Consider the following 27,021-nt stretch of genomic DNA (forward strand, 5'->3'; position numbering starts at 1 on the left):
AAAAAAAAAAAAGACCAGGTTTCAAGGAACAGTCCTTACCAAAAGAAGGAAAAATTCACAGACCAGGTTTCAAGAAATCTTTCTAAGGCATTGGGATTGAATGCAAGCACTCTACCTCTGAGCCCCAGCCTAGGCTTGGAAACATGTTTGTTCCTTCCTTCCTTCCTTCTTTTTTTTTCTTTTCTCCTGGAGACAGGGTCTCACTATGTAGCCCAGGCTGACCACAAACTCACAGAGCTCAGCCTTCATCTACCACAGTCTGGCAAGCCATTTTATTTCTGTACTTAGGCAACAAATCAGTATTTCATGATTGTGTTTTCTCATTCTTCTAAGAGAGTCCTTTCCATGAACACAACTCAGCTTATTTTTCTGTTAGGTAAAAATGAAATCAATGACAATGTATAACTTATACAAACATTTGAGACCATTTATAAGTTATACTGATTTTTTAGCAAGAAACTATTATTATTATTAGAGAAGGGCCACTTTCAATCAAACTAGAAACAGAATGAATGAGAAATCTTTTCATGTACAAGGTAGTTATAGCACACTCATGCACGCATCATAGTCTTTACTTAGAGGTACTTCTCAATGTGTAAAAGGAGGCATGTGTAGCTGATTTCAGGCGGAAAGACACAGGAAGACATGGATCTTTCCAAAGGTGACACAGTCCATTTTCAGATCACACAGTGTATACGATACCTTGGCCCAAGAGGAAAGGTCTGTAAAGCACACACATCTGCACAAAGAAGGAAAGGGAACAATGGCTTCCAGATGCAGTTGTTTGCAATAGGCAGAGGTGGAGATTCCTGTTCAGAACCTTCCGCCCCCAACCTTCGATAAGATAAAATCAAGTTAACTATAGTAGTTTTGAGTTTTTCTCTAAGTAAAATGAAGTAGTAGTTTTAAATGTTTATGAAGTACTTAATTCTACAAACCCCAAATGTTTCCTAAGTTCACTGGGAAGGGAAGGTTAAGAGGAGTACAATTCCAAATACTTCATGATCTTTACAACTGCTTGTTAAGGCACTACACATCTTTGGTTAAATGATGAACTATTTAGATCACTTGACAAAAAGAGGTAATATAAAATATGTGAGTTGCATTCTTCAAACACCAAATAGTTTTTATTTTTCAGTTTCCATTACCAGTGTCAATGTTTCTCTGGAATCCTCTTTAACTCATCAGAAAGCTGAAACAAAATATATATCAGTACGTTAGTCTCTGAAAGGAAACTGAGTTTTACTTCTTTTAGTATAAAAGCAGGTTTATTGTGGGGCTGGGGGGAGGAAGGACCTAGAAAAGGGGTAGAGGCAGAGAAAGGGGAGCAGAGAAGGACAGAAGAAGAAAAAAAGAGGCTGGCTGGGAACACATGAGAAGAGAGAGAAGGAGAAGAGGAAGGCTTTACTTTTCCTTTGCTTGGTTTTGAGACAGGGTATATTTGTGTAATAGCCCTGGCTGTCTTGCACTTGCTTTGTAGACCAGGCTGACCTCAAACTCAAAGAGATCTGCCTGCTTCTTTGTCCCAAGTGCCAGAATTAAAGGAATACGCCCAGCTAAGTTTGACATTTTATAAATACACAGTATGTTGATTTTAGTATATGTACCAAGACCTGAGTATCAAAAACAAAAAGTGAGAAACACGGAAAGACCCAGTAGTCGTCATCTTTTTTGAGATAGTGTCTCATATAATGAGCTTGAAGCCAGCTCAATTCATTATGTAGCCAAAGACAATCCAGCTCTGATCCTAGCTGTAATTCCGAGTGCTGGGACTATAGGTCTGTAATACCATAGGATGACATCTATGTATTAAAACATAGACTGTGGAAGCCAGGCATGGTGGCGCATGCCTTTAGTTCCAGCACTTGGGAGGCAGAGGCAGGTGGATTTCTGAGTTCGAGGCCAGCCTGGTCTACAAAGTGAGTTCCAGGACAGCAGGGCTATACAGAGAAACCCTGTCTCAAAAAAACCAAACAACAACAACAACAAAACAAAACAAAAAACAAAACCATAGACTGTGGAAGCGGGAGTAATGTTTCAGGAGTTAACAGCATATACAGCTATCACAGAAGACTCAGGTTCAATGCCTAGCACCCACATGGCAGCTCACAACCATTGGTAACTCTAGTTCCAGAGGCTTCAAAGCCCTTCTTCTGACCTCTGTGGGCACCAGGTTTGCATGTGCTACACATATATACACGCAGGTAAAACACTCATACATATAAATATAAATAAGTCTTTAAAAAACAATACCCAAATAATACTCAGATTATAAAACCAACACAGGCCAACCATTTCACTTGCCTATAAAAGCAAACCCAAAAACCTATACCATTAACAATTTCCTCTTCCAAGCCACTGGGATCTGAAATGATCCAACTGTTGTCCTTTTCTGTTTTTTAGGTTTCTTTCTTTCTTTCTTTTTCTTTTTCTTTTTCTTTTTCTTTTTCTTTTGGTTTTTCGAGACAGGGTTTCTCTGTATAGCCCTGGCTGTCCTGGAACTCACTCTGTAGACCAGGCTGGTCTCAAACTCAGAAATCCGCCTGCCTCTGCCTCCCAAGTGCTGGGATTAAAGTCATGTGCCACCATGCTCAGCTTTTAGGTTTCTTTTTAGTAATTTGAATTGTGTATATGTGTCTGTATGTGAGTATATTCACATGAGGGTAGGTTTCCTCAGTGGCCAGAGGCATTAGATACCCTGGAGCTGGAGTAACACAGATGGCTGTGAGCCACCTTGACATGGCATGGTGTTGGGAAGCACTTGTAACTCAAACTGGAGGAGGATCTTAAAACGCACATGCATACGCAAAACAAAATAAAACCAACCAACCAAAAACTCAAGGAACTGGAGAGATGCTCTTCTAGAGGACCTGAACCCACATGGTGCAGCTTATAACAAACTCTAACTCTAGCTCCAGGGGAAAGGAAATGATATCCTCTTCTAGACTCTGCACATGCGGTGTGTGTGTGTGTGTATACCCACACACATACATATATATGTATATGTATATATGTGAATGTGTGTACATATATATATGTATATATATATATATATATATGCACACACACACACACATATATATATATATATTCTTTGTCGCACATGAATTAAAAAACGAATATTTTTTAAACCCCCCCCCACAAACTATAGCCAGGTGGTTGTGGTGGTGCACACCTTTTATACCAACAGAGGCAGGCAGATTTCTGTGACTAAAGGCCACCTTGGTCTATAAAGCAAGTTCCAGGATGGCCAGAGCTACACAGAGAAACACTGTCTTGAAAACCAAACCAAACCAAACAACCCCACTCCAACAAAACTCCTTGCAATTCCATAAAAGAATTTACCAGAGCTGGGCGTGGTAGTGCATGCCTTTAATCCCAGCACTTAGGAAGCAGAGGCAGGTGAATTTCTGAGTTTGAGGCCAGCCTGGTCTACAGAGTGAGTTCCAGGACAGTCAAGGCTACACAGAGAAACCCTGTCTTGAAAAAACAAACGAACAAACAAACAAACAAAAGAATTTACCAGAAAGCTGTGGTGGTACACACCATTAATGCCAGCACTGGGAGGCCAAGGCAGGCGGAGTTCTGAGTTTGAGGCCATCCTGGTCTACAGAGTGAGTTCCAGGACAGTCAAGGCTACACAGAGAAACCCTGTCTTGAAAAAACAAACGAACAAACAAACAAACAAAAGAATTTACCAGAAAGCTGTGGTGGTACACACCATTAATGCCAGCACTGGGAGGCCAAGGCAGGCAGATCTCTGAGTTGGAGTTCATCCTCACCTATATAGTGAGACCCTATCTCAAATTAGAGGGGAGAGGGAGAAAGACCACACAAATCAGGCAGGAGAGGTACATGCCCTTAGTTCCAGCACTTGAGATGCAGAAGCACTGCTGCCAAGTTCAAGGGAAGTCTGGGCTAGATAATGAGTTCCAAGCCAGTGAGATACATAGTGAGACCCTATCTCAAAACGCCAACATAGAAAATGCACACTCAAGTACAATGACCTCCACAACACAGTATGATAGTGTAAGCCCAGAACTTAGGTGATAGCGACAGAAGAATCTGGAGTTCAAGGCTAGTCTGGGGTAGATGAGCTCCTGTTGCAAAACCAAAATGAAACAGGAAAACAAGTGGAAACCAGGAGATGTTTCAAAATGAAGGCATAGAAAGGTAAGCAATAAACTATTATAAAGCAATACTAACTCTAATCATTTTAAGAATAGGTAAAATAGGGCTGGTGAGATGGCTCAGTGGGTAAGAGCACCCGACTGCTCTTCCAAAGGTCCGGAGTTCAAATCCCAGCAACCACATGGTGGCTCATAACCATCCGTAACAAGATCTGACGCCCTCTTCTGGAGTGTCTGAAGACAGCCACAGTGTACTTACATATAATAAATAAATAAAATCTTAAAAAAAAGAAGAATAGGTAAAATAAGAATATACCTGTATGGATAGCCATGGTATTTTGATCGAAAGATGGAGAGCATCCAACTGAAGAATAACACAACGAGTCCAATCCCAGCAACACACATCACTGTGAGACAAAAAAAAAAAAAGGAGTCACCAGCTCGCCCCTGACAAAGCCCCTGCAGTGTAGGCTGTGCACTTCCAAAGAGGAAAACACACTAAGCCTCAGCTCTCCAACAGATTTAAGCCCCATCTGTGGGCAGGGCTTTAGCATTTTAATATAGACTCTGAAAACAAATGTTAGGAGGAAGAGAGGTGGCCTGGAAGAAAGTAAGGCACATCATAGAGAGTCACTCCCACCTCATCTCCTCCCACCTTAAGACAGTGTGTCTCTGTGTAGCTCTGGCTGGCCTAGAACTCACTATGTAGGCCAGGCTGGCTTCAAACTCTAAGAGATCTGCTTGCCTCTGCTTCCTAGAGTGCTGGGGTTAAAGGTGTCATTACTGCCCAGCTCTCATCTCTACTTAAAAAAAGAATTTTATTGTATGTATGTGAATACACTGATTGTAGCTGTCTTCAGACACAACAGAAGAAGGCAACGGATTCCATTACAGATGGTTGTGAGCTATTCTGTGGTTGTTGGGAATTGAACTCAGGACCTCTGGAAGAACAGTCAGTGCTCTTAATTGCTCATTTCTACTTTTTAATCTTTCAGAGTTTGCATTACTTGTAAGCTTACTCCAGTACAATGCAATAGAGTCAATTTACTTATATACCTGTGCAATTCAATTGTATAAAACAATACATTTCCTTAAATATATCACATTGTGCCTATAATCCCACAATCCACGAAGCAGAGGCAGCAGGATTGAAGCAAATATAAGGCCAGGTCAGTCTACAAAGCAAGTTCCAGGCTAACCAGGATTATATAGTGAGACCCTGTCTTGAAAGATAAAAAAGAAAAAATTAAAAGTATCACAGCCTTCAATAGTTTAATGTTAAAAAGTAGTCTCCTATCTGTGATCCCAGCACTTGAGAAGAAGAGTTCAAGGCCAGATTAGACTAAGTACGAAGTGTGAGATCAGCTTGGCCTATATGAGAGTATCTCCAGATGACAAAAAAGGCCAAGTATGGAGCTAGAGAGATGGCTCAGCAGTTCCAAGCATGGACTGCTCTTATAGAGGACACAAGTTCCCTAACAAGCACCCCTATCAGGATGCTCACAAGTGCCTGTAACCCCAATTCCGGAGGGATCTAACACCTCTGGTCTCCAAGGATACTCACATGCACATAACCATACCCATACAGACACACACATATATAATTAACCATTGTAAAAATAGGTCTTAAGAAAAACGGCCAGGTGTGGTGGAGTACACATGTAATTCAGTACTCAGGAAGTGCAGTTAGTTAGAGCCAGTAGTTAGAGTACACCCTGAACGACATGGTGAGTTCAGAAGCAAGCATGCTCTCTCTACATAGCAAATTCCAAGCTAGCCAGGGCTATATAGTAGGACTATATTTAAAAAAACAAAAACAAAAAAACAGATTCCAAGAACTAGTTGAAATTATGACGATTTCAATATACTCTGCTACAGTGTTTTACCACTTAAATTCATACCAGATTATATTTAGATGGCATTTTTCAAATGAGGAATATTGAAATGGGCAATCCAAACAAATCACCATTGGGTCAGCAAGGTGGTTCAGCAAGAAGTACTTGCTGCCAAGCCTGACTGAGTGATCCCCAGGACCCACATAGTAGGAGAGAGAAGGGACTCTTACAAGTTGTCCTCTGAACTCAACATACATGTGGCATTCCCATACATACATACATACATACATACATACTGTGGTGATTTGAATAGGTATTGCTCCCCCATAGACTCATGTCTTTGAATGCTTGGCCCATGGGAAGTGGCACTATTAGGAGGTGTTGGAATAGGTGTGTCACTGTGGGTGTGGCCTTTGAGATCTTTTAATGCTCAAGCTCCATCCAGAGACTTCTTGCTGCCTGCAGAATCAGTCCCTTTCTGCTGCCTATGGATCAAGATGTAGAAGTCGCTGCTCCTCCAGCACTATTTTTGTCTGTATGCTGTCATGCTTCTTGCCATGAAGATAACAGACTGAATCTATGAAACTACATCAGCCCCAAGTAAATGTTGTCCTTCATAAGAGTTGCCTTGGTCATGGTGCATTTTCACAGCAATAAAATCCTAAGACACATAATATGTACGTACATACATACATATGAATATAAGACACACATAATAAAAATACTTTGAAAATAAATCTAAGCCGGGCAGTGGTGGTGCATGCCTTTAATCCCAGCACTTGGCAGGCGGATTTCTGAGTTCGAGGCCAGCCTGGTCTAGAGGACAGCCAGGGCTACACAGAGAAATCCTATATTGAAAAACCAAAAAAAAAAAAAAAATTCTAGAAAATAAAAACACTACAATGTATTATTTATTAATACATTAATAGATATATTCTTATAATGAAAGGTTTATTTTTATTATTTTTTGGGACAGGGTCTCACTATGTAGCAGTGAATGACCCTCCACTCTGAGATGAACTTGCCTCCTGAGTCTCTGGAGTATAGGTGTGTATCACCTATGCCTGGCAAAAATTATCTGTCAAATCAGAAATCCAATATATTTATCTTTTTACAGAAAATAAGTATTAGGCATGAATAACTTAACATTTTAACAAAATTCCAGAAATAGTGCTAACAAGATGTTATATTGTAGGCATCTTTTTGAAACAATAAAAATATGTAAATATTTGTTTCCTTGAGACAGGGTCTCTCATGTAGTCTGAGGTGGCTTCAAACTCACTACGTAGCATAAGATGGCCTTGAACTCCTTAACCCTTTTGTTTCTACTGGCTAAGTGCTTGAATTCCAAGTGTGTCAACTTGCATAGCTTCTTTGGTTTTTGAGACAGTGTTTTAGTACACAGCACAGGGGTTGGGGGGCTAAATTGGCCGCAATCTTGTCTCAGCCTCTGGAGTGCAGGGATTATAGACTGTCACCACACCCAACAATATGTGCATGCTCCCAGGGGGCCAAGAGCTTGTAATTCTATTACTTTCTACTTCCCAAGTTTTGGAATTAAATGTGTGTACTATCACAGCACACCTAAGCTTTTTATTTGTTTTGTTTCAAGGTAGGGTCTCTTACAGCCTTGTCTTGCTTAGAACTTGCTATATTTACCAATCTGGCCTCAAATATAGGGGGTTGGTCTGATGCAGCTATGTATTCAAATGCTAAATACTGGCCCCCAAGATCTGGTTGCCCCTGAGGAGTCCCTCATGTTCACCAAGTGATGGATGCTATGTAACCCTGCTCCCTAGATTAGTCAATAAAAGGTTAAATCCTGTTATTGGGCAGTCTATAGAGATAGATGTGTTTTCAGTTACTTGGCTGAGGGTCCCAGGGAGAGAAGAAAGGATACCAAGGGAGAAGAAGGATGTCAGAGAGAGGGCTGGGTCTAAGTTAGAATAGTTTCAAAACCTGCCTAACCCAGGCTTACAGCTTATAAATAAAATACCTGGATTGTGTTGCCTTTTATATGGAATAGCTTGAACTTACAATTTCTACACACAAACTTGCATCAATACTACTTTTGCTTTCCAAGTATTTTTGTTGTGTGTTTTGTTTTGTCTTTTGTTTTTTTGAGACAGGGTTTTTCTGTGTAGCCCTGGCTATCCTGGAACTCACTCTGTAGACCAGGCTGGCCTTGAACTCAGAAATCCATCTGTCTCTGCTTCCAAAGTGCTGGGATTAAAGGAGTGTGCCACTACCACCCAGCTTCTTGTGGTTTTTTGGTTTTTGTTTTGTTTTGTTTCGAGACAGGGTTTCTCTGTATAGCCCTGGCTGTCCTGGAACTCACTTTGTAGACCAGGCTGGCCTGGAACTCAGAAATCCACCTGTCTCTGTCTCCCAAGTGCTGGGACTAAAGGCGTGCGCCACCACACCCGGCTGTTGTGGTTTTTGAAACAAAGTTTCTCTGTGTAGCCCTGGCTGACGTGGAATTTACTCTGTACACCAGGCTAGCCTGGAACTCACAGAAATCCACCTGCATTTGCTTCCTGAGTGCTGGGATTAAAGGTGTGTCCTGTTATCCCTTACACACACACACACACACATTTTGTACTGTTGGTGTGTGCCCATTTGCAACAAGCAATCTACAACAGAGATATAGTCCCAGGCCTGGTTACAGTTTTTCTGTTTTTTGTTTCCTTTTGGGATATTGGTGATTGACTCTAGATTCTAGACCATATTAGGCAAGGACTCTACCACACAGTTATATGTTCAGCCCTTTTTTTACTTTTGTATTTTGAGACAGGGTCTTAACTAAGTTGTAGTCTGGCTGACTTCCATCTCACTTTATAGACCAATTAGGCCTTGAACTTGTGATTCTCCTACCTCACCCTCCTAAATGCATGGCATTATGGACTACTGCCATCAAGTCTGGCTCTCATACATTCAATTTTTAAAATGTTTTTCCAGATGGGGCTGGAGAAGTGTCTCAGTGGGTAAAATACTTGGCTATCATGCATCGGTCCTTGGGTTCATTCCCCAGCGAAGCAGACAACCACATATAACGGCACTATCTGTAACCTAATACTTGAAGGTAGAGACAGGAGGATCATAAATTCAGGGTCAGCCTCAGGTACATAGCCAGTTTGAAGCTGAAGCTGATCTAGGCCATATAGACCCTGTCTCAAACAAAACAAAATAAAACAAAACAAACAAACAAAAAAAAAACACCAAAATCCAAAAACCAACCAACAACAAAAAACCCAAGATGTTCTTATGAGTGGGAAAAGATGGTGAGCATGGAGGCTGAGGCAGGAGGCTTGGAAGTTCTACCTCTGGCTGGCGAGATGGCTCAATGGGTAAGAGCATTGACTGCTCTTTCGAAGGTCCTGAGTTCAATTCCCAGCATCCACATGGTGGCTCACAACTACCCATAATGAGATCTGATGCCCTCTTCTGGTGCGTCTGAAGACAGCTTCAGTGTACTTGTGTAAATAAAGCTTTGGGCAGGAGTGAGCAGGGACTGAGCAAGGCAGAGTTGACCAGACTGAGCAGACATCCTAAAAATTCAATTCCCAACAACCACATGAAGGCTCACAACCATCTGTACAGCTACAGTGTACTCACATACATTAAACAAACAAACAAATAAATAAATGTTAAAAAAAAGAAAGTTCCAGCTCAGCTTGGTCATGTAGCAGAGCTTATCTCATATCAAAAGAAAATCAACTGAACAAAAAAGCGGTAAGAAAGAGATTATATTAAAATCATTAGTTGTTCTTGGTGGAATAACATAGAAAAGTCTTCCTAGAAGTTTCAGTTTCTTTTTCGAATTTTCTATAAAGGGAAAGCGATTAGTTAAGATTCTTTTCTTCTGGATTAAAGGCAGAACTGAAACATTGTGGCATGTGACTTACTCCTTCGCTTCCCAATATCCATGTCAGAGGTAGCAGCTTCACATAAAAGCACCATACCTAAGGTAACGCCACCATCTTAGAAAACTGTTTAAGGAGAAATTCATGTAGCCACAAAAGACAACCGTTTTCCTACTCCCAGTTTCTCATGACAATAATTAAGATGGATTTATAAACCTTAAGGTAGTAACCCAAATATTCCTTTATGTTTACAATATTATTAACTGTAAAGACTTAATTAAAAAGGAAAGTTGAGCTAGGCTTGGGAGACAGGCCAGCCCAGAGTACATAAGATCAGGTGGTACACATCTTCAACCTGAGCACTTGGAAGGCAGAGGCAGGCAGAGCTTTGTGAGCTCAAAGCCAGCCTGGTTTATGTATCGTAGGCCACTCAGTGCTATATAGTAAGACCCTGTTTCAAAGAAACAAACCAAACCAACACCACAACCCCATATTGATCCCCTCAAAAGAATTATGGCTGAAAATACTTCAGTTTTGTAAAGTAAAACATACTTCTAAGAAATCCCACCTATATATAAACTGAGCTTTTTGGATATCACATCTTGAACACAGCAATTTTCTAACCCCAAACACATTAAGAAATACTAAGTAGTCATCACCAACACCCCTGAAAAGGACATCCTTGAAATATGCATCATTTTAGACAATAGCAAATCACTTTTACATGGAAAATAATCTCAGATATTCAACAATTAAACGTTTGAGCAGAACTTATTACTCAGCTATCCAATTTTGTCATATTCTAATGAAAAAAGGAAAATTTCCCCATGTAGAAGAACCTTATCCTTATTCATTTTGATAACACCAGCTACATAAATCAAAATGGAAATACTACAGCAAAGGAGCACATCATATGGTTGAATAATAAGCGGTATCAATGTTTAAAGAAAAAAGTTTGTTCAAGCAGAAAAGTGACCATCACCTGTACTTTGTGAATACTAGTAATGGTCAAACATTCCAAGTTAATTGTATACATGATGCACGTTGTAAGCTATTGCCTACGGGTATAATTAAGTGATATGAGAGAAATAGGTGTTCTGATTTACCTCTTTATTACCATCTTTTTTCTTTTTTTGGTTTTTGTCAAGACAGGGTTTCTCTGTGTAGCCCTAGCTGTCCCTGAACTCACTCTGTAGACCAGGGTGGCCTCGAACTCAGAAATCCACCTGCCTCTGCCTCACAAGTGCTGGGATTAAAGGCATGCGCCACCACTGCCTGGCTTCATTACTATCTTGTATTCTCTCCTCAATAGCCTTATTAAGAATGACTGCCCATGTTCCATGTTTATAATTAATTTAATTAGCTTTTAATTAACTTAACTTAGTGTATATATGTGTGTGTGGCACAGGTACACCTGTTTGCACGTCTGTTAGATATGTGTAGGTCAGAAGACAAGTTGCAAGAATTGGTTCTTTCCTTCCACTGTGTTAATCCTGGAGATCTAACTCAGGTTGGCAAGGTGGCTGGCAGACACACACTCTGCAGCCCACTGCTTTTTTTTTTTTAAATTCAGCCAAGATTCTTTTCCAGCATTTTTTTCCAGCAGTTTTTCTTTTTCTTCATGTGGTACTTTATTTATTTTAAAAATTTGTTTATTTTATGTGTATGGGTACACTGTAGCTGTCTTCAGAAGACGGCATCAGACCTCATTACAGATGGTTGTGAGCCACCATGTGGTTGCTGGGAATTGAACTCAGGTCCTCTGGAAGAGCAGTCGGTGCTCTTAACCACTGGGCCATTTCTCCAGCCCCCTGTGACACTTTATATGTAAGTTTTCTCTGAAGAGTGCCAAGAATTGACCTTGGGGTCTTGTGTATGCTAGGCCAGTGCTATACTACTGAGATATATCTCAGTTGCAACTTCTTTTTTAGCCTATAAAATTAATGCTTTACCCATTCTTTCCATCTTTCTTTCTTTTTAATTTTTGGTTTAAGACAAGATTTCTCTGTATAGCCCCGGCTGTCCTGGAACTCCCTCTATAGACCAGGTTGGCCTCTGCCTGATTAAAGATGTGTGGTACCATCACCAGGCCTAATGTTTCATTTTAAATACCACCTAAATCCTTTCTTTTAAACCCTCAGTTCTATTTAGCTTTATTAACAAGACATGCCATGCTTCTATTGTGTGTAGACCTCCATACATCAGTGAGCTCATGAAGCTGGCTTGGTCAGACTTAAGGTTTGAGGAAGACATAAGCAACACAATTTCCAAAGGATATTAGGCCTGCATTAAGATAGCAGCTCCAACCAAATGCTGTACAGAGAACACAAAATTGTAAGAAAACAGGCAAATTAAAACGCAACAATAAAGACTTATTATCTATACAGAGAAACCCTGTCTCGGAAAAAAAAAAAAAACAGAAAAAAGAAAAGACTTATTGTGAAAGGATACTGAAGAGAAGAACGATGTGGGTTTCAGCTACAAACTGGGCCTGGCTGCTCCCGTGGATGTAATTCTGGGAGGAGAAGACAAATACAATCTTTGTGTTATATACTGAATTATAGTGTTGTAACCCTAAAATACGGTATGTTAAACATTAGGAAATTATCAGTTCACTTTCTCTATGTAAGCATGTAGCTTACTTTGTGAGACTGTTAAAAGCTACTTCTGTATTTATTTACTTGTTCCTTCTTTGCATTTGTACTATATATTTCACAAAAATGTATGAGGAAAACAATATTTAAGTATATAAACCGACAAGGTAAAACAATGCAGACTTGACAGCAGGGAGCACATTTTCCCAATCACCATCTCTGATAGTACCTGTCTCAGTGGCTAGAAACAACAGAAAATTGGATACTTGACTAATTTTCATATTTAGTTTGAGACTTAACCATCCTAGTCAAAAGAACTCAATAAATGGAATAAAGACTGTTCCAACTTAGAGCACTGTATGCTCTAATTGTACCTGGGGCTCATTAACAGAGATTAAACAGTCAAAACTGTATCTAGTTGCTGTATATGTCAGCACTGACCTCACATGGTAATCGTCATTACAGTAACTTTAGTATTCAGTGCAAAGAAATTCCAAACTTTCCTTACCACGTGTCCTGTGTGAGGATTCTTATGAGCATATGGTGGTCCTCTTATATGGTTCCACATTTGGCCAGATGTCATAGCAAGTACAAAACACTAGAAAACAAAAATAATGGAATACTCATGGTTTAGCTAGCTCATACTGATTAGCTTAATAGGAACATGAAAACACATGACTTTTTTTTTCAAATAAATGATTTCTTTATTAAAATTTATATTTTACCACAAGGATCACAATTCAATGTCATTTCTAGAGGTATTTTAAACTATAATTAAACAGAAGAGTTTCAAACTTGAGGATTGGAAATATATCTGAAAATTATTTTCAAAGGAACTGTAAAGTGGGGCTCCTGACTGTGGATTGAGATGTGAGCTGAGCTCTCAGCTATTCCTTCACTCCACCACTGTGAACTCTCACCCTCTGAAGCTAAGTCAAATTAAATGCTTTCTTTTATAAAGTTGCCTTGGTCAGAGTGTTTTATAACAGCAATAGAAAAGCAACAGAGACAATGACCTAAGTTCAATTCCCAGAATCCATCCATATAAAAAAGCTGAGGGCACGTGGCCAGAGAGAAGGCTCAGCAGTTAAGAGCATTTGCTTCTCTTGTAAAGGACTGAAGTTTGATTGCACTCCCATCTGGCAGTTTACAAATGCTTGTAACACTAGGGGATCCAGTGCCCTCTTCTAGCCTCCAGCCAGCCTAACTCAAATCCCTGAGACACCTTCTAAAATGCAAAAAGAAAAACAAGGTGGACAGATCTTAAGCAACAATAGGAGAGGTTCACTTTCTGGCCTCCCCAAACATGAACACATACATCTACATAAATAAGCACTGAACAGATGGGGCTGAATAGATGGCTCAGTGGGTAAGAGTACTCGCTATAAAAATAAGAGGCCCTGAGATCAAATACCCATTTTTTTTTTAGATTTATTTTATTTATTATATGTAAGTACACTGTAGCTGTCCTCAGACACTCCAGAAGAGGGTGTCAGATCTTGTTACGGATGGTTGTGAGCCACCATGTGGTTACTGGAATTTGAACTCTGGTCCTTCGGAAGAGCAGTCGGGTGCTCTTACCCACTGAGACATCTCACCAGCCCAAATACCCATGTTTTTACCCTTGTTAAAAGCCTAGCATGGCTGTACATCCATGTAAAAAAATCCATGTTGAAAAACAGAGACAGGCAGATCTCAAGAGCTCACTGGCCAGCTGATTTGAGATTGGCTAAAAAAAAAAAAAGGTGGAGTTGGGTATGGTGGCTCATGCCTTTATTCCCAACACTTGGAGAAGCAGAAACAGATCTCTGAGTTCGAGGTCAGCTTTGTCTACAAAGGGAGTTCCAGGATAGCAGGGCTGTTGCACAGAGAAACCCTGTCTCTGGGAGGAAAATGTGGAGAGCAATAAATAATGACTCTAAATATTCTCCTCTGGTCTATGTATGTGCAGTTGTATGTATACACTCTCTTTCACAGGCAAAAAAAGCTAAGCTGCTTTTCACATAGATGAAAGCTAACAGAACCGTAGAGAATATTCTGGGTGCACTAGTATGTGCTTATAATCTCAGAAGTAAGGAGGTGGAGACAGGAGGCTCTCTGAGGAATTACTGTACAACGGTCAACCCGAATTAGTTAATTCCTGGTTCACAGAGAGGCCTTGGGGGAGATGCCCAATGTCTACTTGTGGCCTCACACGAGAGAGAGAGAGAGAGAGAGAGAGAGAGAGAGAGAGAGAGAGAGAGAGAGAGAGAAGAGAGAAGAGAGAAGAGAGGAGAGAGGAGGAGGGAAAGAGAAAGAGAAAGAGGGAGGAGGGAAAAGAAAATAGAGGGTTTCAGGGAAGTGCAAATCAAAACAACTCTGAGACTCCACCTTACACCTGTCAGAATGGCCAGGAACAAGGACAAAAGAGACAGAACTCATGCTGGCAAGGATGGGGAGCACAGGGAACAGGGAGAGCACGCCTCCATTGCTAGTGGGAGTGTAAGCTTCTACAACCACTTTGGAAATCAATATGGTGGTTCCTTAGAAAGCTGGGACTCAATCAACCTACTCCTAGGCATATACCCAAAAGATGTTCATAGCAGCCTTATTTATAATAGCCAGAAGCTGGAAATATCCAAGATGTCCCTCAACTGAAGAATGGATACAGAAAATGTGGTACATTTACACAATGAGATACTATTCAGCTATTAAAAACAAGGGCATCATGAAATCTGCAGGCAAATGGGAGGAACTACAAATGACCATCCTGAGTGAGGTAATCCAGACTCAGAAGGATACACATGATACGTACTTACTTATAACTGGATATTAGCCTTAAAGTAAAGGATAATCATGCTATAATCAACAGACAGACCCAGAGGAGCTAAGTAACAGGTAGGACTCAAGGGGGAATATATGTATATGTATCTCACTGAGAAGGGGAAACCGAGAAGACATTATGGTTGATAGGGAGAAGGGATTAGGTAGGGGTGGGGATGGGGATGGGAACAAGAGGGATCAGGTGTGGATTGGATGGGGAGAGAGAGTGCTGAGACACAACTGCGATGAAGGGGGCATCTCTGGGACAACCTAAAACCCAAAGGCAATGGAAACTCCCTGGAATCATTGAGGGTGACCTAGCTAAGACTCCTAGCAAGGGGGATATAATTTGCTTGAAGAAGCCATCCCCTATATCCAGGCAAGATTTCCAGTGAAGGTACTGGGACACCGAACCAGCCATAAACCTTTGACCCATATATAACTTGTTCTGCATACAAGATGCACTGGGGTAAAGGTGACACAGAAATTGTGGGAGTGGCCAACCAATGACTGGTCCAGCTTGAGGCCCATGCCATGAGAGGGAGCCCACCCATGACACTGCCTGGAGGGCCAGCACCCAGAGGCTGGAGAGCCCAGAGGCCTAGGATAGAACTAAGCAGGAATGGGGAAAAGGCAATGAATTAATTCCTAATGATATTCTGCTACACTCATAAATTGGTGTCTAGCCCAAAAGAAACTTCATCCAGCAACTGATAGGAACAGATGCAGAAACCCACAGCCATGTATTAAGTAGCACTTGGGGAGTCCTGCGGAAGAGGGGAGGAAGGACTGTAGGATCCAGAGGGGTCAGGGACACAAGAAAACCCAGAATCAACTAAACTGGCCCACTGGGGCTTACATAGATAACCAAAAGACAGGGAGCCTGCATGGGCCTGATCTAGCTTGGTCTTTATGTGGGACTCCTAACAGTGGGAGCACTGGCCTTCTCTGACTCTCTTGCCTGCCTTTGGGACTCTTTCCTCCTCCTGAGTTGTCTTGTCTAGCCTTCAATGTCTTCTCTGTTCCCCCTTCTCAGTGAGATACATATACATATATTCCCCCTTGAGGCCTACCTGTTACTTAGCTCCTTTGGGTCTGTCTGTTGATAGAGGAGCAGGCACCTAGTCTTACTGCAACTTGCTATGTCATGGCTCCTTGATATTCATTAAAGTCAGCCCTTTTCTGAAAAGAATGGGAGGAGGAATGGATACAGGGTGGGGCAGAGAGGAGAGGTGGAGTGGGAGGGGCTAGGAAGAGAGAAGGAAGGAGAAACTGCCATAGAGATGTAAACTAAATAAAATTCAATAAAAATGAATAAAATTTAAAAAATAACAAAATTCAGATGATAGTGGTGAACACCTTTAATCCCAGCACTCAGGAGGCAGAGGCAGGTAGATCTCTATGAGCTCAAAAGTCAGCCTGGTGAGCAGGAGAGATGGCTCAGTGGTTAAGAACATTGACTGCTCTTCCAAAGGTCCTGAGTTCAAATCCCAGCAACCACATGGTGGCTCACAACCATCTGTAATGGGATCTGATGCCCTCCTCTGGTGTGTCTGAAGACAGCCACAGTGTACTTCATTATAATAATAAATAAATCTTAAAAAAAAAGTCAGCCTGGTGAATAGAGTACCAGGACAACCAAGGCTACACAAAGAAACCCTGCCTCAGAAAAACCAAAGGAAAATAAATAAAAATAAAAAGGGATAGATTATTAGGTTCTTTTCTGTTCAATTGTTCTTCTTCAATTTACTTACCAAAGCTGCAAAAGCCCATCCAGTTTTATTAAAGAGAAACTCCATATTGCTTCTTCGCAGATACACAAGTCCACCAATAACAGCCAGAAGCAATCCCAACATTAGGGGTCCAGCATAATTTGGAGGTCTAATTACTCTAATCTAATGGAAAGGATATAGAAAAACATGTTAAAGTATAAAATGTATTTATTTTGTAATTAATAATAGTGAAATGAAAGCAGGTAAAATGTAATTTCAGGGAAAAATACCTCCTTCCTCTATTTTAATCCAATCAAACAGTCTAAACTACATCCTAGAAATAACATCTAAGAACTGCCAAATTATTTGACCTCAATGATATGAAGACAAGACCAGCTATGATCTCCAGATAAGATTCAAAGACAATGAAAAAAATCACTTTCTGTAAAGCAGGGAAACTTACGTTGACATCAGTTCTGTCTGCAATCCACCGGGCAATCTGCTCAGCTGAAAACCCTCGCACCTGCAACTCATATGTATCAGCCCTTTTGGGTTTTCCTTTCGGGGGAAAGTTGATGAAAGTTGGAGCTGAATTCATGTTTAGCTGAATAAAGAGTAGTCCATGAAAACATGTTACCAAGAAAATAATCTTTTTTTGTAACAAATACAATCTCACCACATTTATTGTCACCTAATGATAATGTGCCACAAGAACAAGATGCATGAATGTAGCTCCCAGCAGAAGACAGCTTTAAAAATACTGACCTACCTTCTCCGCTTCTCCCATGCTGGACCATTGCTAGCTGGAAACACTCTGGAGCAGAGTAGTAGTATTTCCTTTTAGCATGATTTGACCCAGTTGTCTTCCTGACTTTGTTTTAGAATGAACCTCTTCTGTATCATCTAATCTGAGGTTCGTGCACTTATCAAAGCCAATAATCAACTCTCTATCCGAATATTCACTTGTTCATACAGACACATCTGAATTCGAGATCTGTTTTGCAAGTATCTGAAGATGAGGTTCTGTGCCACGGCGATCAAGGAAAAGAAATACACAAACAGTAGAGATTCTGCTCCCAACCTCATCTGACTCTAGCGCCCCAAGGCCAGGGCAGGCTATACAAGCATGCACTCCAGATGTCCTAGAAACTCTAAAGAGACTCCCTCCCTACTGCCCTTCTTTCTTCTTTCTGATGACCCACATCTTCCTTTATTCTGTTGACCTCGCTTTCATTCTGTACCATATGCCCAGTATGCCCATGTCCGTGCCCAGCATCGTACACACACCCGAGCCCACCTCCAAGAAAATAATCTTAGTGGCAAAAAATAATTTTAAAATTTAGGCCTTTTTGAAACAGGCTTTTGCAGAGCCATCCAGGCTAGCCTTGAACTTGCAGTAATCCTCCCGTGTCTGCTTCTTGAGTGCTAGAATTAAAAGCATGCATCACCATGCTTGATAGAAATTTAGGCTTTCACAGACATAAGATCATAATTATACAGCTGAAATGATTTGTCTAAGGAGTTATGAAGCATGCTTTCAAACACATGGTTACCTGTGACTGTAATAATCACACCTTTTCCATACCAGGTTGTTCCTATATTCTATTAAAAAATAAGCATACATTCATGACACCTAAAATTATTTTATATAGCTATAACAAGCTCATGATACTAACATGGGAAGTGTTTAATCCCAACACTGGAGAAGCAGAGGCAGGCAGATCTTTGTGAGTTGGAAGTCATCCTGGTCTCCATAGTGAATTTCAGCACAGCCACCTCCCAAATGCTGGGCGTTTACACACAAGTTACTGTGCCTGGCTTGTTCTTTATATATTTACAATAAGAATATGTATAGGTGGGATTTCCTGAAGGACAACACTCCCTCCTCCAAATAAGATAGTTATACCGAAGATAAGGCTACATTTTGGAGCAGAGGTGATCTCAGGGAACCAGATTAATCTCATTAAGCTATGTTGACTTTGCATTGATCATTTTGATGAACCAGAACTGAGACAATGATTAGACAAATAGCTTTGGCTTGGCTGTTTAATTACACATACTTCTTTCTCCTGCCCCACTTCTTCTGCTTAAACTACTACCATGTAGAGGGTGTCACTGATCACATATTTTCCTACATTGAACAAACTCCTCTGCTTTACACACACACACACGAATGTGTGTAAGTATGTATGTATGTATGTATGTATGTATGTATGTATGTATACGTTATTAGGTAGGGTGATGAACACCTAGAATCCCAATACTTGGGAGATGGAGGAAGGATTGGAGGTTTGAGAATCCAGTCTATGCTACACCACAGACGACGTCACACAACAACAAACTTAAAACTGTGTCCATATTACTTGCTTACTGCCCAGTTTCTGTACTCTAGTTAGGGTGGCATGGGTTGTCACTGTTTTTACTTAGGCATAGTTTGGGACTGGACAGATGGCTCGGCAGTTAAGAGCACTAACTGCTGTTTCTGAGGTCCTAAGGTCAATTCTCAGCAACCACATGGTGGCTCACAACCAACTGTAATGGGATCCAATACCCTCTTCTGGTGTGTCTGAAGACAGCTACAGTGTGTTCATATAAATAAAATAAATAAATATTTAAAATAATAGGTATATTTTGCTTTTAGTTTAATACTTTAGCTCCTACATTAACATATTCCTATTTTACTTCTTAAGAAATATTTTTAGACTTATTTTATGTGTATGAGTATTTTGTCTGCATCCATGTATGTGCACTATATGTATGCCTAGTGCCCATGGAAGCAAAAAAAAGTATCAGACCCCTTGGAACTGGAGTTATGGATGGTTTTGAGTCACTGTGTGGGTGCTGGGAACCAAACCCAGAGTCCCCTGCAAGAGGAACAAGAGCGCTTAACTTCTTGGAATCATTAAAAACATATTTTGCTTTATCTGTACTTTATTCCTGCATAAAAGAAACCAAACATCTTACCATTTGAAATACATCTGAGCCTTCATCAAAATCTACCATGGCAAAAAATATCCTGTTGGTAAATGCATTGGAGTATCGCCAAGAATTTGCCAGAATCTGGAATTCTTCATCAGCTTGCCTGAATTGAATCAGATTGGTGGGGGAAAAACATATGAAACAATTTTAAAAAGCAAACCAGCTTATCAGTGGCAAAACAAAACCTAATTAAGTAATAGCAAATTTTAGTGAAAGAAATATTTAAAATGATAGGCAAGAAAGTTAAGTATAGCTGATAAGGTTAGAATACACTTTAAGAGAAGCCCTCCCTATAACTAAGTGTTGGAGATCTCACCAGGAATTAATAATTGTCTGATTAGCCGGGCGTGGTGGCACACGCCTTTAATCCCAGCACTCGAGAGGCAGAGGCAGGCGGATTTCTGAGTTCGAGGCCAGCCTGGTCTACAAAGTGAGTTCCAGGACAGCCAGGGCTATACAGAGAAACCCTATCNCGAAAAACCAAAAAAAAAAAAAAAGTAATTGCCTGATTTTGTTTCAGACTTTATTCGAAGCCCTGGCTGTCCTGGCACATCCTCTGTAGACCAGGCTGGCATCTGCCTCCTGAGTTCCTGGCTCCAAAACATTTTTGGTGGTCACTGAAAAAATCCAGCTAATATCCTCTGTAAGTTATGGGGGGCTTTCCCCCCTTTAGCGTTTTTTTTTCTTTATTTGTATGTCTGTGTGTGGGCATATGTATGTGAGTACCAATGCCCACTGAGGCCAGGGGCATCAGATCCACCTGGAGCTGGTTACAGGTAGGTTGTGAACTGTCCAACACGGGTTCTTGGGACTGAACTCTGAGAGAGCAGTAATGGGCTCTTAAATGGTGTGCTATCTCTCTAGCCTGAGTTCTTAAAACAGGGTCTGGTTACGGTGCTCAGCCTGGGCTCAAAGTACTGGTCTCAAATGCTCCTTCTGCCTCAGACTACTCAGCAGGAAGGATTGTGAGCATACCTGACAATACCCAGTATCTACTCATTTGGTTTTGGTGCTGGGGATTGAATGGAGTCCCACACAGTCAATGCAGGGATTCTAATACTCATCTGTACCCCACACTCTCAATAATTTGGGGGCCCTAAATTATCAGACAAAGAAGATCTAACAGCCTACCTTAGAAATCTTTAAAAAGTATGTAGCCAGAGAGAGATGCTGGCACAGGCTTTAAGACCAGCACTCAGAAGGCAAAGACAGGAGGACTGCCAAAGTTACAAGCCTGCCTGCTGTTATAGTAAGTCTCAGAACAGCCAAGGGCTACATAGTGAGACCCTGTCTCAAACATCTTAAAAATTAAATAAATATGGAGGCTCAAGAGCCGACTGGGTCAGTAAAATGCTTGCCCTGAAAGCATGGAGGACACGAGTTTACTTTCCAGATGCCATGTTAAAAGAAGGCAAGAGTGGTGGTGTCCTGTGGAATTGCAGTACACGGGAGGCAGAGACAAGTGGATGCCCTGGGCTGGCTGGAGAGCTAGCCTAGCCTAATCAGTGTGCTCCAGCGCCTCAAAGGAGGTAGACAGCATTTCTGAAGATGACATCAAAGACTGTCTATGGCCTCTACACTGAAGCACACACATGTACCTGCACACTTATGAACACACACACACACACACACACACACACAGAGAGACAGAGAGAGAGAGAGAGAGAGAGAGAGAAGCACAGATGATAGTTGGTAAGTAAAAATACAATCAGATGAAATATTAGAATGAAAGACAACAAAACTCTAGAGACGAGTTAAACCTTGAGTTATCCTTGAATTTTTTATTTTTACTATCTGCTTTCATTTTGAAGACTGGCTAATTTACATATTTCCCATATATATGTCTGTATCTTTTTTTTTTTTAATCCTTTGGGGGTTTAAGTAACATAAACGATTAACTTATACCTATTTATCAAAGGAGGTTTTGGGGTTCTAGTGTTGCTGTTTTATTTTTAATTATTCTGCTAGAAAACATTTTCTTTATTTATGATAAATGTTTACCTCTATCCTCTTCTGTTTATGTTTATATTTTGGTGCTGGAGATTAAATCTTGAGCCTATTTCTTTGTTTTTGTTTTGTTTTGTTTTTTGTTTTTTGTTTTTCAAGACATGAGCCCTGGCTGTCCTGGAACTCACTCAAATCCATCTCCCTCTGCCTCCGGAGTGTTGAAATTAAAGGTGTGCACCACCAATGCCGAGAGCCCATTTCAATTTGATATTCACTAATCTACTCTCTATCTATATTTTATAAACTTTGTTCAGTATCCCATTCTTCAATTCAAAAGATGTTTTTGAACGTTTAAAGAAGAATTGAGTGGTATACACATTAACTATAGGACCATAATGAACAAATTTACAGCATAAATATTCAAACCTGGCATTGTTTACCACAGTCCTGTTGAAAAGTTATTTGGAGGGGCAGGATGTGGTTGTGCTGTGACATGTTGGTGGCATGCAGCCAACTAGTCTACAGTCTAATGGCACACTAACTCCTCAGCAAATATTTCTTAGTGGACACACATAGTTAAAAGGATCCACTATGTGCTCTCTCCTATTCAGTTCCCTTTATACCTCTTCTAAATATTTCATAAGGGTTGACGTTGGAGAGATGCTCAGTGGTTAAGAGCACTATTTGCTGTTCTAGAGATCTGGGTTCAATTCCTAGCATTCACATGGGGGTTCACAGCTGCCTGCAACTCCAGTTCCAGGAGAGCTGGTAGCCTCTTCTGATCTCTGTGGGCCCTTCATTCAAATGGTACAGACATACACACAGGCAAAATACTCATACATATGCTGTTTTTGTTTTTGTTTTTAAATTACATTTAAAGGGCTAGAGAGATGACTCAGCTCTTAAGAGCATATACCGCTCTGGCAGAAGATCCGAGTTTGGTTGTAAGCACTCCCATCAGACAGCCCACAATCACCTGTAATGGATGTGTCTGACTTCTGTGGACACCTATACTCACATGCCAAGTCCTCTGAGCCAATTCACCGGCCTCTGAAAGGAATTTTTACACTATTTCATTTAAGTTCCTTTTCCTCTTCACATATACATAATTAAGATGGAAACTAAGGGGCTGGAGAGATGGCTCTAGCAGTTAAGAGAATGTACTGCTCTTGCAGAGGACCTGAGTTTGCTTCCCAGCACCCGTATCAGGTAGCTCTCAAGCACCTATAACTCGAGTTCCAGGGTATCTAATGCCTCTGGCCTCTGAGGGAACCTGCACTCATGTGCACATACTTCCACAAAGATACACATAAAGACATCTTTAAACAATACAAATGAAGTTGAGCATAGTGGCACACAGCTTTAAGCCTATCACTTGGGAGGCAGAGGCAGGTGGATCTCTGTGAGTTTGATGATAGCATGGCCAACTTCCAGGACATTCAAAAATAGTACAAAAACCCCTTTTCAATGGCTGCTGAGTTGGCTCAGGGGAAAAGGATTTTGCCACTAAGCTTTATGATCTGAGTTCAATCCCTGGGACCCATATGGTGGAGGGAGACAACCAACTTCCACAGCTGCCTGTCTTCTGACCTCTGTGTATACTCCCATGCATGCACGTGTGCACGCATACACATATAAACATATAACAAACTTCAACTCTGCTTCAAAATTATAAAAAAAAATATATATTGGGCTGGAGAGATGGCTCAGCGGTTAAGAGCACCAACTGCTCTTCCAGAGGTCCCGAGTTCAAATCCCAACAAACACATGGTGGCTCATAACCATCTGTAATGATATTTGATGCCCTCTTCTGGGGTGTCTGAAGACAGCTATAGTGTACTTACATATAATAAAATAAATAAATCTTAAAAAAATCACCAAAGGGGAAAAAGTGTGAAATTGAAAACACTTATAAACTCTTTCTTTTGGAGTATTGGGGATTAAACCCAGGAGTTTTTCTATTGCTCTACCCTGATATTCCTGAGCTACATCCCCAGACTGAAAGTACTCCTAACACTGGGCTGGAGAGGCCCAGTGGGTCAAAGTCCTTGCTGTGTAAGCCCTCTGACCTGTACTCTATCCCTGGAATCTATGGTGGAAGGACAGAAATAACTCCAGAAAGTCATTCTCTGACCTCCACATGCGCACAATAGTACACATGCATCCACTTATGTGTGCTTGTACACACATGTAGCAATAAAAAATGATGTCAGGGCTGGTGAGATGGCTCAGCAGGTAACAGCACTCGACTGCTCTTCCGAAGGTCCTGAGTTCAAATCCCAGGAACCACATGGTGGCTCACAACCACCCGTAACAAGATCTGACTCCCTCCTCTGGAGTGTCTGAAGATAGCTATAGTGTACTTACATAAATAAATAAATAAATAAATAAATCTTAAAAAAAAAAAAAAACGATGTCAATGCAACTAGTATAGTGTTATATAAATTGCTTACCAATTCAAATAGTGGTTGATTTTTGAATAACCCATGATAGCTACAATGTTTTATACATTTTCCTACATCAATATGCACAATCAAGATGATTATAAAACAGTGGTATTGCCATTAGTGGTTGATTTTTGAATAACCCATGATAGCTACAATGTTTTATACATTATCGGTACATCAATATGCAAAACCAAGATGATTATAAAACAGTGGTATTGTCATTATATACCCCTCCCCGAGTTATTAACAAACCTGCTACACAATTTTGGTTCTTCCGAGATAGAAAAAAAGTGCTAAAAACCATTTAAGTTATTTCATTTCAAAGTAGAGAAGAAAGATCATACTTGCAAACGACACACTGTCTATGAAGTTGGAGAGCAGTAAACATGACAATAACAGAGTAATTTCTTGGTGGAGCTTTAACAAGGCGACGGAACTTGTCTCCATTCATTCTTATTACAGGTCTCTTATTGGCCCATTCCATCAGCTGACCAACCTTCTCAGATAAGACCATCTACAAAAGACAAAATGGGAATTTTGTGAAGCTATTCACCTTGGCAGTTAAGGTTCATTTAGCAGGTCTTGTTAATAATTGCAGTTACCCAGGAAGTTAAAATAAGAGGATCTCCTGAGCCAAACAGCTGAAGACCAGCGTGGGCAACACAGTAAGACCCCAATTCCAAATATCAAGGACAAAACAACACAAAGAGGTGCGGAGGCATAGCCTATTATCCCAGCACTTAGCAGGTGGAGGCAAGTTCCTAAGTTTGAGGCCAGTCTACTGAAACAATACATAAAACAACAACAAAAATAGCTGGGCATGGTAGTACATGCCTTTATTCTTAGCATCTGGGAGCAGAGGTAGGTGGATCTCTGAGCTTTGGGCCAGCCTGGTCTACATATAGGGTCCTAAAGCAACCTACATTGTAAGATACCTTGTTTCAAAAGGTGGTGGAGAGCAGCCTTGCAGCAGCAACAAGAGAAGCATAACAAACCCAAAAAGGTAGTTAGAACGGACAACCTGACTTTTGTTAAGGTCAACCCAATCCCCCAAACATAGCAGTAGCTATTTTCTGCCACATGCCTGCCAGCTATTTCATATTGTTGCTGTAATATGCCTGCTGGTCATTGACACAAAGGAGTGACTTGAGTCAGAGCAGGGTCATGGTGACCACATACCTTGTTACATTCTGTATGATTGGAGGTTTGTTAATCTTAAGAAATTCAACAACTGTAAGTTCCATTTAGAACCAATCAGAATAAAGGTCAGTTAGAACTGTTCTGTCAAGCTAGTCAAAAGAGCATGAGTCAGAGCAGACCACTGGGCAGCACTTCCTGCACCTGCACATGTTTTTTTTTCCCTTTATAAGCTGGCCCTGAGAGATGTTCAGGGTTGTAGCCTTAGCTCAGAATTCTGAGGTACAACTCTGATCAACCAGTCTTAGGGTGTGTGTTCAATAAACCATCCCTGTTTGACTGAGATCAGTGTTTGTGTGGTCTGTGGGGGTGACTCTTGGACCTCAACGAGCTTGATCCCAGGAATCTATGGTAGAAGGAGAGAACGAATTCCAACTTGTCCTCTGAGCTCCACACATGTAGTACATGCATACTTGTATACATGAAAAAAGTAAATACATATTTAAAAGTTACATTAGCAAGCAACTTTCTTAGACCAAGTCCATCAAGCAGAGGTACACAAAATGTATGTATCTTAGGGGCTCGAGCGGTGGCTCACAACTTCCTGTGACTCCAATTCCAAGGGATCCAATGCCCTCTGGCCTCTTGGGGCACCTGCACACACATGATATGCATAAACTCAGGCAGACAGAGACACATATACATAAAAGTAAGCTAGTTAATCTTTTTTTTTAAAAAAAAGATTTATTTATTTCATGTATGTGAGTACACTGTAGCTGTCTTCAGACACACCAGAAGAGGGCATCAGATCTCATTACAGATGGTTGTGAGCCATCATGTAGTTGCTAGGAATTGAACTCAGGACCTCTGGAAGAGCAGCCAGTACTCTTAACCGTTGAGCCATCTCTCCAGCCCGAACTAGTTAATCTTTGAGAAAGAAAATATAAACCCTATAAAAAATTGGGAGCAAGTCCTGATGATACTTTTTTCTTTTAAGATAAGATCTTACTATGCAGGGCTGGAGAGAAGGCTCAGTGGTTAAGAGCACTGGCTGCTCTCCCAGAGGTCCTGAGTTCAGTTCCCAATAAACATATCACCATATGGCTCACAGCCATCTACAATGCAATCTGATGCCCTCTTGTGGCATGCAGGTATACACACAGAGCACTCAACACATAAAATCAATAAAATAAATATTAAAAAATAAACCTTACCATGTGGCTCAGACTGGCCAGAAACGCATAATCTTCCTGCCTCAACCTCCTGAGTACTAGGGTCCTAGGAGTAACCATGTAAGCCACCGCAACTCACTCAAGTTTTTTTCAACATTTTAATAAAGGGAATTATCATAAAAACTACTCTTTAAGGCTGTGCATGGTGACACATATCTTTAATCCCACTGGAGGCAGAGGCAGGCAGATTTGAGGCCAGGGTTAGGGTTATAGGAAAGCACACCTTTATCTTCCCAAAAAGCTTGAAAGATGTGATAATTTAGGTAAGTGAAATAACATTTAAAAAACCTCATTCTTTTTTTTTAAGATTTTATTTATTTATTTATTATATGTAAGTACACTG

General features: G+C 40.7%; 1 protein-coding gene across 1 annotated transcript in view; it reads right to left on the bottom strand.

Moving 5' to 3' along the window:
• Positions 1–185: 185 nt before the first annotated feature.
• Magt1 (magnesium transporter 1) overlaps positions 186–27,021 on the bottom strand; it is a 39,033-nt gene continuing 12,197 nt past the window's right edge. The window contains exons 2-11 of the mRNA XM_021187885.2: positions 24,654–24,823; positions 19,901–20,018; positions 17,400–17,540; positions 16,979–17,119; positions 12,931–13,020; positions 12,280–12,343; positions 9,871–9,945; positions 4,447–4,537; positions 1,149–1,192; positions 186–739 (exon numbers count right to left, since the gene is read on the bottom strand). Coding sequence (XP_021043544.1) covers positions 1,177–1,192; positions 4,447–4,537; positions 9,871–9,945; positions 12,280–12,343; positions 12,931–13,020; positions 16,979–17,119; positions 17,400–17,540; positions 19,901–20,018; positions 24,654–24,823 — 906 coding nt within the window. The 3' untranslated portion in view covers positions 186–739; positions 1,149–1,176. The remainder of the gene's footprint in view (positions 740–1,148; positions 1,193–4,446; positions 4,538–9,870; positions 9,946–12,279; positions 12,344–12,930; positions 13,021–16,978; positions 17,120–17,399; positions 17,541–19,900; positions 20,019–24,653; positions 24,824–27,021) is intronic.

This window comes from Mus pahari, chromosome X, assembly GCF_900095145.1.
Source record: "Mus pahari chromosome X, PAHARI_EIJ_v1.1, whole genome shotgun sequence".
Classification (NCBI taxonomy): Eukaryota; Metazoa; Chordata; class Mammalia; order Rodentia; family Muridae; genus Mus; species Mus pahari.